The sequence below is a fragment of the Carettochelys insculpta genome, chromosome 9, assembly GCF_033958435.1.
Source record: "Carettochelys insculpta isolate YL-2023 chromosome 9, ASM3395843v1, whole genome shotgun sequence".
Classification (NCBI taxonomy): Eukaryota; Metazoa; Chordata; order Testudines; family Carettochelyidae; genus Carettochelys; species Carettochelys insculpta.
This window is the reverse complement of record NC_134145.1, coordinates 56,566,620-56,581,686: the sequence shown is the minus strand read 5'-3', so window position 1 is coordinate 56,581,686 and position 15,067 is coordinate 56,566,620. Positions and strand designations below refer to the sequence as shown.

Genomic DNA, 15,067 nt, shown 5'->3' with positions numbered 1-15,067 from the left:
TGCTCTCATTTAAAAAGTCTGCAATAGCAGGGCCCTAGAGATGAAAGGCATACTGTAGAGTGCTGAACCAGTTCATCCCTTCCATCTCACTGTTGCCATGGCCCCTAAACCTGTGTACCTCGCTACATTTTTATTTTCCTTTTGATTGAAATAAGATCTGACTATCCACAAACGTATCCACTTGTGCCCCCTCTGTCATAAAATCTGAGTACTTTATTACGTTCTCAAACAATTCTCTTACTTTACACATGCCCTGCCGAGTAGTCCTGGGTTTTGAAACTGAAACAGTGGGGACTATACAAAGTATTTCTTGTCATTGCATAGGAAACACCAACTTTAGCGGGACATGAGTGAAGGTAATTTAGTGTTTAATTTAACTGCAACCAGAATTTACAATTTCCTAGTATTCCAACGTCTGCTTCCAGAATTACAAAATTGTTGCAAGGTTTTTAGAAGTAACGAGTCTGCCCAACTCTAATCGTATTTTACAGAAGAAGTTGGTCATTGGCCTGATTTTCAGATCTGTTCTCTTGAGGAGAATCATCTTCGAATTGGAAGTATGAACTACAAGCAAATACTGTGAACTTATATCCCTAGTTTAATATAAGTGACGCCCGTGGTTTTTCTCTTTCTTCAGCTGGTAAATGCACCTGCCGTACTTCCTAAATTTGGTGATAGGAAACTGGTTTCTGTGTTTATCTTTGATTGCTTTTTGAAAGAATTCTGAGGTGCTTGGAAAATGCTGTCTACCCTTGACAACATCGAGAGAATATATTTTTCATTGCTAAAGAAGTTATTTGTTCAGGAGAATAAGGGGTTCCTGGCTAGTTGTGGTAAGGGAGGGATGCCAAAAACCTTGATAGCTTCATACGTTCTTGGAAGCAGTTGGGCTGACTTGGCCTTCAGCTTTGTCATAGGTCTCTATATTTAATTAGTATCTTGAGTAGAATTTCTGTTCAGTGACGCCTGACGAGTGGAAACTCTTCTTTTGATTTGTAGTATTTGGCCATGGCTGATTTCTCTGCTGAACAGCTTCCAGCCCCACGAGGAAGATCTTTCCAGCACTAATGGTAACGATGGTTCTAGACTATGTTCTGTGAAAAGGCAAGGGGGCAGGGAGGGAGGAGGAGGTGACTGTAGCACTGTTGGTTTGGAGTATCATGGATGGATATGAAGGTGGAATAAAACATCTTCCACTATTAGTGAATTTGGAAAGTGAATATTTTACAAATTGCTCTTTGCTGTGCTGAGCATATTGTATTTCATCGCATCTGTCCTTCACTTCCTATAGGTTCCACAGCCTGGGCAGTACAGCATTTATATAGTAGTGAGAGTTGTACTATATGTGTTTGACTGGGTAGCCATAACTTTACTGGTACAACATATTCCTTGTTTACTGATACTCTTTCTCATATGTTCGCCAGTTACCCCACTTCCAGAGGAGTTTGAGTTACAGGGATTCTTGGCTCTGAGACCCTCATTCAGGTAGGTGGCAGCTGAAGGATGCTTTACTTGTACTGGTGGTAAAGTACTGAGGTGAAGGCTTTGTGGTAGGGAGATACTGACATTCTGCACAAACCTATTTTCAGAGCTAGTCTAGATGAATGCAGGTCTCCTTGCAAACAATTTTAATAGTAAAAAGGAGTCTGCATGCAGGATTCCGTGCCTGGAGTCTGCCCAGTATAGGAGTAAGATTTCTGAGGAAGGGAAAATTTTCATATTTTTTAACACATTGGTATCTAAAACACACTAAAACTTGTAATATGGATGTTCTGGTTTCCAGTTTCAATTTTTAATTTACTAATTTATTTTTCCTTCAATAGCCTTCAACACAACTTAGTAATCAATAGTGACCTTAAAGGAGAGCTCACACTGAGAACTTGGAAAGGAATATAATTATTTATTGAATAAATAAATAAATAAATAAAATAAAACTAATTGTCCCTTACATTTCCTTCGTTGCTGTTGAAGTTGTTTTGGAATTTTCTGCCTCTGAGCCTAAGCTGTTTTTCCTTCCGGTCCTTTAGCAAACTAGTTTTATACTTGACATCTGAATAATTTCCATAGCATCAGACTTCTAGCAGAATTATGACCTCACTACAAGAGCAAGAAGGAGATGGCTAGTAGGGGAGAGACTCATTAAACAAATTAAACACTTTGTGAAAAATTATTAAATCCATTTGCTTACTGTTAACCTTTATGCGTGTGGTCTTGTCTTAATTAATGAGGGTATTTTTTTAATATCCTGAACCCTTTTGTCATGTCATAAAGAACTTGATGTCACTAATTTTCTTGCTAAATTGTAGGCCTTCTTTCATGAAGTAATATAATTTGAAAATGTAATCCAAATAAGGTTATTAAACCATGCTGGAAGTGAAACCTGGAATAAACTTTCTGTACAATTCATGGTCCTTTTTGAAAGCCTCCTTTTGCCTTTATGGTAAGAGGCATCTGAAACTAATTTTATTTTTCACTCTGTTTACGTCAACATTAGGAACTTGGATTTCTCCAAAGGTCACCAGGGGATTACGGGAGACAAAGAAGGGCAGCAGCGAAGGATACGGCAGCAACGACTGATCTTCACAGGAAAATGGATTGCTGACAACCAGCCAAGGTATCTGTGCAGTTGCTGGTGCTGTCTCACTTGTGCGTTATGTATTATTACTCCTAATCCTTACAGAAGGAACGGCAGGTGTCAGAGATTAACAGTTTGAGTGAAAATGTTGGTATGTTGTTCGTGAGACGTAGAACACTACGTATGTAAGTAAATGTTTTATACTGTGGTCATGTCAGAAATGTGCGCATGCATGTTGCTGTTGGCCATTCGTGTAGCTTGTAACTCGAGGAGCAGTGCACGGATTCTTAGATTCACCTGTTTGGGGTAAGGATTTTATCTTCCTCCATGGTGGTAAAGCATCTGGTACAATGTGGCCTCTGAGTACTATTGCAGTGCAATTAAATCATGCTGGTAGCCATCTGTGCGGTTGTAGTGACTGGGCAATGGTGGTGGATGTGCACGCACTGAAGATGGCCATATTTCTGGATGATATATTGTAATTTGTGCCACGGGTTTGTAGTGAGGCTGGTGGGCTAGTGTGCTGTGTGTTGGCTTCCTGCCTGTCACGTGTCATGCCATTCTGTCCTATGAAGGTGGTTTATGCCACTAAAATAACAACTATGTGCTATTCAGTACCTTTTCCTCTCTTTTAGGCTGATTCAGTGTGAAAATGAAGTAGGAAAACTGTTGTTTTTGACAGAAATCCCAGAATTGTTACTAGAGGACACTAGTGAAGCCAAAGAGAGCCTCATCCTTCAGGAAACATCTATTTCAGAGCCACTGCCTACAGATGGAAGCCCAGGACTCAAATCAGTTCTGTCGACTGGCAGAAATCTTAGCAACTGTGACACTGGGGAGAAACCAATGGTCACATTCAAAGAGAACATTAAACCACGAGAGGCAAACCGAGAGCCAGGGCGAATCTATCCACCTAAAGATGTGGGAAGGGAAAGAAGGGACTATTGCAAAGGAATCACAGCCACTAAAAGTGATGTAAAGAAAGACAACAACAAAAGAAAGAATGAAACCAAGAAGTGCAGCTTGGAGAAGATGCAAGAGGCAGGAAAGCAGAATGTGGCAGTGCAGGTAAGGCATTCAGAGTGTGGCAATGTATGGCCAGCATCAAACGCAGAGGAGTCCTGTTCAGGCCCTAGTTGCTACTGATCTGAAAATTTTTAATAATTAAAAAACAGCATGAGGCCTAATTTAGAAACCAGATATAAGTGATTCTTGGCATTTCCTTACAAGTTAACTCTTGGGAGAGGGAGTTACTATGTTCTGTACCTTAAATTGCAGTTCTGGCTTGATAGATCAGCTCCTCCTCAGTATGCAAAAGGGTTTCTGTTCGCACTACATAACTTGCAGAACTGAGCATAAACTGAATTCTGTTCTGCTGCCTCTTAACTGGATGCAAGACCAAAGGGTTGCACAGCTCTACAAGAGCAAAGAAATGGACTTGTAGAATTGTACTGGGGTGGTTCATGAGCTAGCTAACAAAGTTTGACTTTCAGATATCAGGTTGTTGTAAATCTGAGGATTGATAAACCACCTTTTCCTTGTAAATGAGCATTTTTTGTGAGGGGTCGTTAGTGGACTCAATCCTGAACTCTCTGTACCAGTTTTAGTACCACCCATTTGTAGAGAACCATTATGTTTTAATGTCCCAGGAATCTAGGAAAAATCACTCCAGATGCCGAGAAGTGAGTATGTACCTGCATGTGTCTACAATATGGGAATGGGAAGGAAGGGCTGAAGCAGATTTGATACTATCTAAAGTTTTCAGCGTTTATGGACCTATTAGTCTTACTTTAAAGTTGGATATAGCAAACGCTATTTTGGCCATCAAAACAAAAAGCAGTCAAGTAGCACTTTAAAGACTAGCAAAATAGTTTATTAGGTGAGCTTTCGTGGGACAGACCCACTTCTGACCACAGAACTGGGTATGTCCCACGAAAGCTCACCTAATAAACTATTTTGCTAGTCTTTAAAGTGCTACTTGACTGCTTTTTGTTTTGATAGTGTATAGACTAGCACGGCTTCCTCTCTGTTACTATTTTGGCTATGTTGGTTAGTGTTCTCTGCTTGCATAGGTCAGACATTACTGACCTTCAGGCCCGTCAGCTGCCTTAGCTACAGTATCTGTGATGATAAACCTCCCTTTTTCAATGATTGATGGCCTTACTCTGCTGTGACTCAATTTATTTTCTTTGAGAGGAACTCTCACCTGCTCATGCTCTTCTTAGGATTGTCTTGAACATTCATCCGTACTCTTAACACAGAATGTAGTATAGTGGCAGATCTGTGTTACCATTACAGTATTAATATTAAGAGTTTTATAGACTGGTTGTCTCCTCAACACTCCACTTAAGTTATCAGAGGGGTAGCCAAGTTAGTCTTTATCTTCAGAAACAAGGGAGAGTCCTGTGGCACCTTTATAGACCAACATAAATTTTGGAGCATACGCTTTTGTGGGCAAAGACCTGCTTTGTCAGATGTGTGAGTGGAGGTGTGAGGGGCATCTAAATTTATAGACTCATGAAAAGGAGGGAGTCCTGATCAAGAGGAGGCCCAGAGCTGGCAAGGTCAGTTCAGTTGGGAGGATGTGGCCCATTATCAGCAGTTGATGTGGAGTTGTGAACATCAAGAGAGGAGCAACCAGGTCAGTTCAGTCAGGGAGCAAGTGGCCCATTATCAGTAGCTAATGTGGAGGTGTGAACATCAAGAAGCTTTGTATTTGGCCGCCCACTCCCAGTCTCTGTTCAATCCTTGGTTGACGGTTGAAATTACATACATTTGAAAGTCTGACAGGGGTCATGAGCTGCGAGGGCGCAGATTGCTGTAGGGGCTGTGGAAGCACAATGTACTCAGTGTCAGGGAAAGAGTTTAGACTTCCTTCACTTACTAGGTCTGACAGCTTGAGTTTGACTTGAGATCACTCTGCAAAGCTGGTCAGTTTGCGGAGGCTTTCCCAGAAGGAATTGGTTAATGTAGGAAGGAAGGTTGCAGTGCCTTAACTTGCATCCTCTTCCAGTCCTCTGTGTATGAGTTTTTTAGCTTCCTCGCCTCACTCAGTAACTAGTTTGGAAAGTTCAGAAAAGAGGGGTGTAGTCATCAAGTAAAGGCTTGTGAGGAGTTTGCTTTAGTGGTATAGTAGATTGTGCTTATGAGCAACCTTTCATTTGCCAACAAAATGTTGCTGTTATTGAAAACTTGCTGATAAGCAGAAGACAGATTTACAAGACAGGAGCCAGGGAGGAAAGCACTGGGACGTGCCTTTTCTGGATGTAGCTGTGCATACCTGACTGCCAGGGTTGCTGCAGTCTGGATGTTGGTGCCTTCTATGGGGAACAGAATTGCTGGAGACCCATATCTCTCCTTACACACTCTTCAAGGGTTGGGGCTCAGCACATCACAGTGCTTTTTTCCTGCTCTGCAGTCCCGTGGCAGGACATGGAGAGAGCTACTATGCCAGCCTGACATCTGGGATACAGTTCCCCTCCCTGCTGCTGGCCTGCCCACAGCCCTCTCTACCCAGCCACAGCCCCTTACCACCTGTGCACTCCATCTGTACAGAGCTGACTGCTGGGTTGCAGCCCCAGAATGAAGCACTGGGATGGGCTGAGTGCCTATAGCAGGTTGGTTTGTGATGCTGCAAGCAGGGAAGGCTTGTTCCCCCACTTCCTTTCCTGGCTATAACCTTGCAAGTCTGCCCACGGTGGGGCCTTTCTTTAAAATAAGGGGTGGGTGGGTGTGCGCATCATAATAAGCAGTGTCCTGTTGCCAGTATCTGAATGCCATTAACATTGATGTTAATGAGAATGGAATTGGCAACAATTTTCTGGGGAGCATTAACTGGAAGTTACTAACACTGGGATTGCTATTAAATGGCATCTAATGTAGACCGCCTTGTGAGTCACTTCTAAATTTGACCTTTGTACCCAACTATAAGTGGAAGAGAAGCTAGTTGGTAACTCTCACTGGGGCAACCAGGAAAAAAAGTATAATATGTTTATATTAGCTACTGAATTGACCATGTTCTCTGGGTAGAATCTAATGTCATTTTATTCCTGATAATAAGTGGCTATATGGCATTTGGGAGAAACTATGGAAGTATATTGTGCTTCCCAGAGCAGTTTGGACACTTGCGATTTTGAATATTCACCAGATTACTGGCTGCAGACAGCTCTCCGGGCAGCAGTGGGGTATAGACCCAGCTAAGCCTTATGTTCAGGCAGCATTCCATCTCCTTTGCAAACTAGAGCAGTACAAGGGGAAGAAGCCTAAGTTACAGGTTATACAGGCCTGGACGCAGGAATTTCTGTAATGAGGTGCTTCCTTTTTTTTGGAAATATGGGCCATCAACCTCCACAGTGTGCCCTGCCCTTTTCCCCCAACCTCATTTCACCAGCTGGAACCCCTTTGGGATGATCGGGTGGAGGGAAGTTGCCTGCTTGCCCCCCAGCTAGTGCAGCCCCTGCTGCAGCCAGTCCCTGGGCAGCCACCTCTCAAACCCCCTGGCTTCTGCACATACACACCCCATAACAGTCCCCTGCCCTGAGCCGCTGCTTACCCGCACTGAGCCCTCTGCCCTGACTCCTGTGCCCAACCCCACCCTCACACACCCTGAAGGGAGCACACTGAAGGACCTGAGCAATTCTGGGTAAATCTTCTAGTCATATTACAAAGGTGATTTCCAAAGGAAAAAAAATGTGTTTATGATAAATAATTATTTCAATGGGGCTTTTTGTGCGTAAAGTTTTAAGCATGTGTATGAATGTTTACAGTATCCGGGACTAAGATTGTATTTAATTTTTCTCTGACAATCTTTGTCACTTAGCTGAAAAAGTAACTTTTTTTTTTTTTAACAAAGCTTTTAACTTTGTAAATTACTTAAGAGCAAGTTTGATTTCAAACCCAGGAGTATAACCTAGTGAAAATTGTTCATCTTTCTTTACTAGTGGAAATTTCGTATATTGGAAGGTGAAGTTGACTGCAGATATGTGGTTTACAAGTTTTGTGGTCGTGAGCTTATGCATCTTCATATCATCAGCATAAGTGATTTAAGTGTGAATTTTTTGAGATTTTTTTCTGTGTAAGATTTCTGCTATCTAGGAAACAAATAGAAACTACCACTTCAGCTAGTTAAGACTGTTATGGTAAGAAGATTAAAAATTGATGACAAAATCTGATTTAGATTTTTAAAAAACTAATAAGATTATCGGTCCTGCAATCAGCAGAAATCTATTTTGAGAGAGCCTTGAAAGCCTATTTTAACACACAAATAAAACAGGATACTCTTTTCTGTGCGTCCACTTCAGAACTTTAGGAAAACTTGAACATTTTAATTGTAATTTAATGGAAAATACTTCGCGGATTTGCAAATGTTCTTATTACCTAATTGTTAAAGGGGAACTTATTTTCATATTGATACTACACAATAACTTGTTTCCAAATCAGGCACGGTACTAGTTACCTGTAGAATGAGGAACTTGGCATACAAAAATAAAACTCTTTTCTGAGTAGTAAAACTATAAAATGTATTTATTTAAACAAGATTGCAGGGGATGTAGAGTCAATGCAGTATGGCTAGCAGTTGTGTGTTTGTATCAAATCTTATGGGGAGCCTGAGAACAGGTCTGATGATCTGCATCTGGTTGTTAAGAAAAGGCATCCAAGGTGTCTTACTGCCCTCAGACTGGGTCTTAACCAGTGTTCCCGGTGAGCTGAGCACTTGAGTGGCTGGTCAGGAGAGATTCACATGTCACCCAGCTGATTGGTAGAGCACCTACAGCCATCCACAGTGACTAACATGTGTTTCTATCTGTGGTGCATATCCATGCATGCCTTAGCGCGCGCACAGAATTTATTCTGCCCCAAATGTAAAAAATTAGAGGGAACACTGGTCTTAACATCTGCAGGGTGTTCTGCTAAAACCTACCATGTCTTACACCATGGTCAGTGATGGTTTTTAACTTTTTCCCTCATGGACTGATTCCCTATGTATCTTAGATACATCCAACCTCAATAAAATTGGAGCCCTTATGTTCAATCACTCAGTTATTCTTTATTTCCCATAGTACATTTGCAATTAAATACGTGTTCATTTTGGCTAAGATCGATATCCTCTTAGGCCGATTGATAAATTGCAGTTAAACTCAGACAATTAACTTGAAATTAAAACTTATTTATCATGATTAATTTTACTGTTAAACAGAATGCAAATTGAAATGTATTCAATATTTTGGAAGTTTTTCTAGGTTTTTGAATACGCTGATTTCCGTTACAATACAGAACACAAAGTGTATAGCGCTTACTTTATTATTTTTGATTGCAAACATTTGCACTGAAAAAATGATAAAAGAAATAGCATTTTGCAGTACACCTCACTGAAGTACTGTAACATCAACAAAGGATCCTGTGGCACCTTATAGACTAACAGAAAAGTTTTGAGCATGAGCTTTCGTGAGCACAGACTCACTTCATCAGATGCTGGTCTTGGAAATCTGCAGGGCCAGGTATATTGCTTTGGCTTATTTATACCTGGCCCTGCAGATTTCCAAGACCAGCATCTGATGAAGTGAGTCTGTGCTCACGAAAGCTCATGCTCAAAACTTTTCTGTTAGTCTATAAGGTGCCACAGGACCCTTCGTTGCTGTTACAGATCCAGACTAACACGGCTACCCCTCCGATACTTGAAGTACTGTAGTGCAATCTCTATTGTGAAGGTTCTCTACAAATGTAGATGATTTTTTTGTTACATAAACTGCACTTAAGAACAGAACGATGTAAAATTTTGGAGCCCACAGGTCCACTCAGTCCTGCTGCTTAAATATACAAGTTTGTTTGTTTACATTTGCAGGAGGTAATGCTGCCCACTTTTTGTTTAAAATGTCCTGAAAGTGGCAATAGGCATTCCCCTGGCGCTGTGATAGACGTTGTGTTTTCTACCTTTGGCATGTAAAATATCTAAAAATAGTTAAATAAATGACTTTCTGTTATTGTTTAACAGTTCAACTAATTGTGATTAATTTTTTAATCACTTGACAGCCCTAAATTAAATTTCCCTAAAATTCCTACTTTTGTGGTACCTCACTTTGCCTTTTCCCATCACATACCACTCTTCTTTACTAACAGCAACGAAGGGTCCTGTGGCACCTTATAGACTAACAGAAAAGCTTTGAGCATGAGCTTTCGTGAGCACAGACTCACTGTAATACCTTGTTACTTAAGGTCAATTAAAGGCAACTTACCTGGTAACTACAGACATCAACATTATAGGCGTAGGCCTTAGTTATAGAAAGCTAATTGTGGTACAGTCTTGAATCCTTTAGGCCCTTGTTTTACAGCCTTATGATTTATGAAGGGCTCTTACCTCTGTGCCTGTATTGGGTAGCACTGGAAACAATGCAACTTCGTATTGCATGAGAATGAGGAAGTGAGAGGCCTGACCAGCACTCTGTGTAAAGTCATTTTTCTGTCTTAGTTTCTTGCATAATTCTTTGAATCTGCTACATAATTGTTTCCCCAAATCTAAATATTCATTATGCAGTACAGAACCTTTGACTACCTGAAAATGTGGAGGCAGAGTAGAATTAAATTTAGCATCAAATAAAAGAAGCTACTGTGCTGAATAGGGCTGAGTATGGAGTGGAAGAGAACTGGGGTTCAGCTAGGGAGGCTTGCACCATCACTTGAGGGATCTTTTAAAGAATTTGGGTCAAATGTGCCGCATAGATTGTAGGGCCTTGCATAAATACTGCATTGTTTAGCCTGGAGCAGTACACTGGGAGAGGTCTCATTGCCACTTTTGTTCACAATGTACACGAACAAATGCAATCTGGAATGGGGAAATACAGGAAATCCCCAACTTAGGAATAGGTTGTGTTCCAAAAGTTCGTTTGCAGGTCAGTTGTCTGGAACTTGGAACATACTTTCCCATAGAAATAATGTCTTAAAGGGTAGTTAGATTCCCAGGCTAGTCCACAAAAGCCTATTTAAGCCATAAGAGAGCTGAAATACTGTATAATAGCAATGAAAAATGATTATAATAGCAATAAAAACTATTTCTCCTTTGAGTGCTGGTGCTTGAAAAAAGGCGGGTTTAATTAGAGGAGTATGAAGAGGTTGGTGGAGGTTCTGAAGGGGACTTCTGGTCATCCCCCAGCTACACACAAATGTACATTTCCCCGCCCCCCGGCTGGCTCTGCTGGCTCCTGCTGCCAGCTGCATTCTCTGGGCACTGACCCCCACTATCCCCCTGCAGGCTGCATGCAGTATGCACTCACCAGGAGGCGGTGAGTGGTGCAGCTGAGCTCTGAAGGAGCAGGTGGTGGCTGTGCAGCCATCAGCTAGAAAGAAGTTGTGGTTTTGCCGCACCACTTCTCTCCTGCCTCTGGCTGTGAAATTGCCCGATGCTCCTCTGGAGTCCTTCGGCCAGCACTTGTGCTGCTCATCACCCGGGCTCCCTCTCATTTTTTTCCATCTATGGGCTGAATAAATTCTGTGGACCAAGGCATGTGTGGATGTGCACCATCAGTAGAAACATATGTGCTGCTGGCTGTGGGTGCTTGGGATGCTCTGCTAATGAGCTGGGCGGCACGTGAATTTCTCCTGTGTGGCTGCCCAGCTGCTCATCTTACAGGTGTTAAGAAGCACACAGGATCTTTTCAGAGGGATAAGGAAAGAATGCAGTGTTTACTGGGAATGTGGCATACTCACAGTATATGCATATAAGGTACTTCATGTGGTGGTTTATAGTTACCAAAAGCTGCTCACTCTAATATACTGGCCAGATGGATTAGATGTGGGCGTGGAGCCAGGTTCTGTTGAGATGTGAGTTTGGAGCCAGGTTCTGTTGGTCCGGATCAATGCTCCGATGTTGACAAGGCGAGAAGAACCCGGCTCTGTGGTGGTGCACACATCTTCCATAGCTTTTAGTCCATAGTTTTGGTTCTGTCCCACTGCCCCAGGCACGATGAGTCACCAGTCAATGGTAGATGGGTTTGATCCTTTCCCACTGCCCAGATTTCTGTGTAACTCATCTCTTCCAGGTGGGTCATTGCTGCAGAATCCAGTTCCCATTGTTCTTCAGCCACCAGGTCTTTGTCCAGACAGGCTGGCTCCATAGGCTAATTTAGTAAACATCCACATCACACTTCCAGATACATCTCTCACACAGTCATCTGCACACAGTGGTTTACAGGCTAATACAGCAGACCATATCCTTCAAAATGGAGTCTTAGGTACAATATGGCATTTCATACAAAGTGTCTATGAATCCTGTCGAGATACAGGGAAATATATAGTAATGCAAGTTTCTATTAAAATATATGTATCTATTTAGGGTTGCTACCCAGGGAACACTGTTCATCACCACCTGTGCCTCTAGCCTACTCCCCTAAGGCCAGGACCATCCTTACCCATATACAGAATATGCAGCACAGCTGCGTAGGGCATCTGAAAATTTGGGGCATCAGCGAATCCACTCATGAGTTTGCTGTGCTTCCTCCTGAGAGGATCTGGTTAACTCAAAAGTGAAGAAGCCTGCCAGACCTATGAGCAGAACTTTGAACCTGTGAAAGAGCCAGTCAAGTGATAATGAAGCCATGTAACAGGCATTTGCCAACCCGGGTATATACTGTCCGTTTCTGAATTTACTGTGTTAGTCTACAGGACCTTAATTTAAAATGTGCTTTAAAAATATTTCGTTAGTGTGCTGCTGATTATTATTAGATCACATCTCTAAAAACTCATCTTTCTCCCGCCTGCCTCTGGGCTGCAGTTGCACATAGGGACACCAGTTTAAAAGTACTGTGCAGGACCCCATAAATCTGAAGGACAGCCCTGCCAGAGGCTGCAAGTGAGCTTTGGTTTGTATGAAGTTGTAACTCAGGAAGTGCCTGTACTATTCCTATTTTACACGCTAGGAACTGAGAGACAGACTGCTGAGTGACTTGCAGAAGGTTGCACAGGAAACTGTGAATCTGAGTCCTCATGCCCAAACTACGTGGACCATTCTTCTCTTCTGCCTTTCTGAACAGAGTGAATATATTGCAGTCTGGGCCTTCCATTTGAGAACAGAGATGACGTGAATGGCTTGCAAAAAGTCTGTTATTTTTGTGTGATTTCCTTTGTTTCTAGGTAAAATCTCAGACTGAGATGAGGAAAACTCCAGTGTCTGAAGCCAGAAAAACTCCGGTAACTCAGACTCCAAGCCAGGCAAGCAATTCCCAGTTCATCCCCATTCATCACCCAGGAGCCTTCCCTCCTCTTCCCAGTCGACCAGGTAAATCAGCTGATTCTCATGGGGACCAGCACTTAATACTGACTGCATAGAAAATCCTGTGATGAAAGATATATTGAAGCATCTCTCAAGGCAGCAACAGTTTTTCAATAACATTATCATTTTAGGTTATGGACCTGATGTAAAACATAATAACCAGAGCTTCAAGTTGCACTGAAAAGAGATGTTAGACTATATGTTGGAACTATGTTCCATGCCATAATGACTGTATGGATTACGTGCAAATGTAGCACATCACTTAGGTTTTGCTGTTTGAAGAACCAACTTCTAACTTTTTAACAGGAAACTGCTTTACTCTGCAGATAGCATATTCTGTTATGACAGAGTGTAACAGGATTTTAAGCAAAACTGCTTCACTTAGGAGTAAAGTATTCAAAAGATGGGCCAGGGAGTTTAAATTCATAACTTTGTTAAATAGTTAAAATTATGGAAACAATTGAAACACTGGATTTATGGCTCATTACAAAATCTGTAGCCCTCCTTTGTCCTGCAGTTACAGAAATATTAACACCTACTTCATCTTGAATGGTGACTTAGAACACATTAGTTCCTTATGCTAACAATTTATTCCACTTCATATTTAGCTGTGACACCTTGAATGCTTTTTCTAGACCTTGTGAAGATCTCTTTGTAAGCTTGAAATCCTCTCTTTCTCCAGTAGATTTGATCTGATAAGATATTACTTGATCCGCCTTTTCTCTGTGCACCTCTTTTGTTACTTCTTCTGTTGCTCCTATTAATGATGTGATTACCCCTCCTCCCCTTTTTTTCTTTTTCCTTCCCTCCCCTGCCTGCTACATACTCTGTGGCTGCTGCTTATGTACTCCAATCTGAAGAAGTGGGCCTTACCCACGGAAGTTCATTACCTAATCAATTTGTTATCCTTTAAAGTGGTACAGGACTGCATGGGGCTTTTTTTGGTTTGTTTTTGGGGTTATTGTGGTGGTTGTTTTTTTTAAAGTAGCCAGAAGGGTAGATCAGAAAGTCAGAAGTAGAACTTCCCTATAAAATTATCAAATCCCTTTCCCTGATTTTTGAAAGGTGATTGAATATCATTTGGGGAAAGCATGATGTCAAATGTGGAATTACAGTTTAAATTTGATGGCTTTATGGCTGAAACACAGAAACTGGAGATCCATCGTTCACGTCCTGCATTGCTTAAGGTGTGTGGCTCCCTGATGGCTAACAGTTTGCTTTGTTTTCTAGGGTTCCCACCTCCAGCATATGTAATACCTCCTTCTGTGGCTTTCTCCATGAGCTCGGGTTACACCTTCCCAGGTGGAGTTTCTGTTCCAGGAACCTTTCTTCAGCCTACTGCTCACTCCTCTGCAGGAAACCAGGTGCAAGGTGGGAAACAGTCCCACATTCCTTACAGCCAGCAGCGGCCCTCTGGACCAGGGCCAATGAACCAGGGACCTCAACAGACAGCACCACCTTCCCAGCAACCCCTTACATCCTTACCAGCTCAGGCAACAGCACAGTCGGCAAGCCAGTTACAGGTCCAAGCTCTGGCCCAGCAACAACAGTCCCCTACAAAAGCTGTGCAGGCCTTAGGGAAGAGCCCACCCCATCACTCTGGATTCCAGCAGGTAAACTTAAAATATAAGAGCTAGAGAATTCCTCAAAGATCCCTAAAAGGGAAGGCTGCTATGGGAAATACTTTTGAAAATGGGAGCACAAATCTCACTGAAGTCAATAGGACTTGTGCTCCAAAGTCACTTAGATCGTTTGAAATCCCCACCTTTAGCTGCATAATTGGAGATTTAGGGCTGTGGACTCTTAATTTTTGAAAATTTTGGCCAGTATAGCATGGCCAAAGTGCACAGGAGAGCATGGCTTGGTGCTGTGGACTGGCTCTGTAATTTGAAATAGCCGTTGAGTTCTGCAATGTCTCCTATGGCAGATGATGTACGCTCCCTTCTGCGTATGTGCGCAGAAGGCTACAAGGTGGTTTTGTTGACTCCGCTCCTTATGCCCCAGGCACATCAGTTGAGGTCTGTGACGTCTTCAAACTGAAATGAGGTTGACGTTTCTCAGGTGTTACCTCAGAGCTTGCGTTGGGAGGGTGAAGTGAATGCTCACTGCAGTTCTGAACTTTGGTGAATAAGAAATGCGTGCCGTGCTCTGGACTTTATAATAGATCTGTAACTGACCAGCTGCTGTGGTCACCAGGTCTGGAAGTCTGAATCAAACAGTTAGTTGTTTGG

The 15,067-nt window shown here is 42.2% G+C and overlaps 1 protein-coding gene across 2 annotated transcripts in view; it reads left to right on the top strand.

Moving 5' to 3' along the window:
• SMG7 (SMG7 nonsense mediated mRNA decay factor) overlaps positions 1–15,067 on the top strand; it is a 110,824-nt gene that overhangs the window by 82,341 nt on the left and 13,416 nt on the right. For both annotated transcript variants that reach the window (XM_075002525.1, XM_075002526.1), the window contains exons 11-16: positions 1,000–1,070; positions 1,425–1,485; positions 2,495–2,614; positions 3,211–3,643; positions 12,698–12,842; positions 14,067–14,449. In XM_075002525.1, coding sequence (XP_074858626.1) covers positions 1,000–1,070; positions 1,425–1,485; positions 2,495–2,614; positions 3,211–3,643; positions 12,698–12,842; positions 14,067–14,449 — 1,213 coding nt within the window. The remainder of the gene's footprint in view (positions 1–999; positions 1,071–1,424; positions 1,486–2,494; positions 2,615–3,210; positions 3,644–12,697; positions 12,843–14,066; positions 14,450–15,067) is intronic.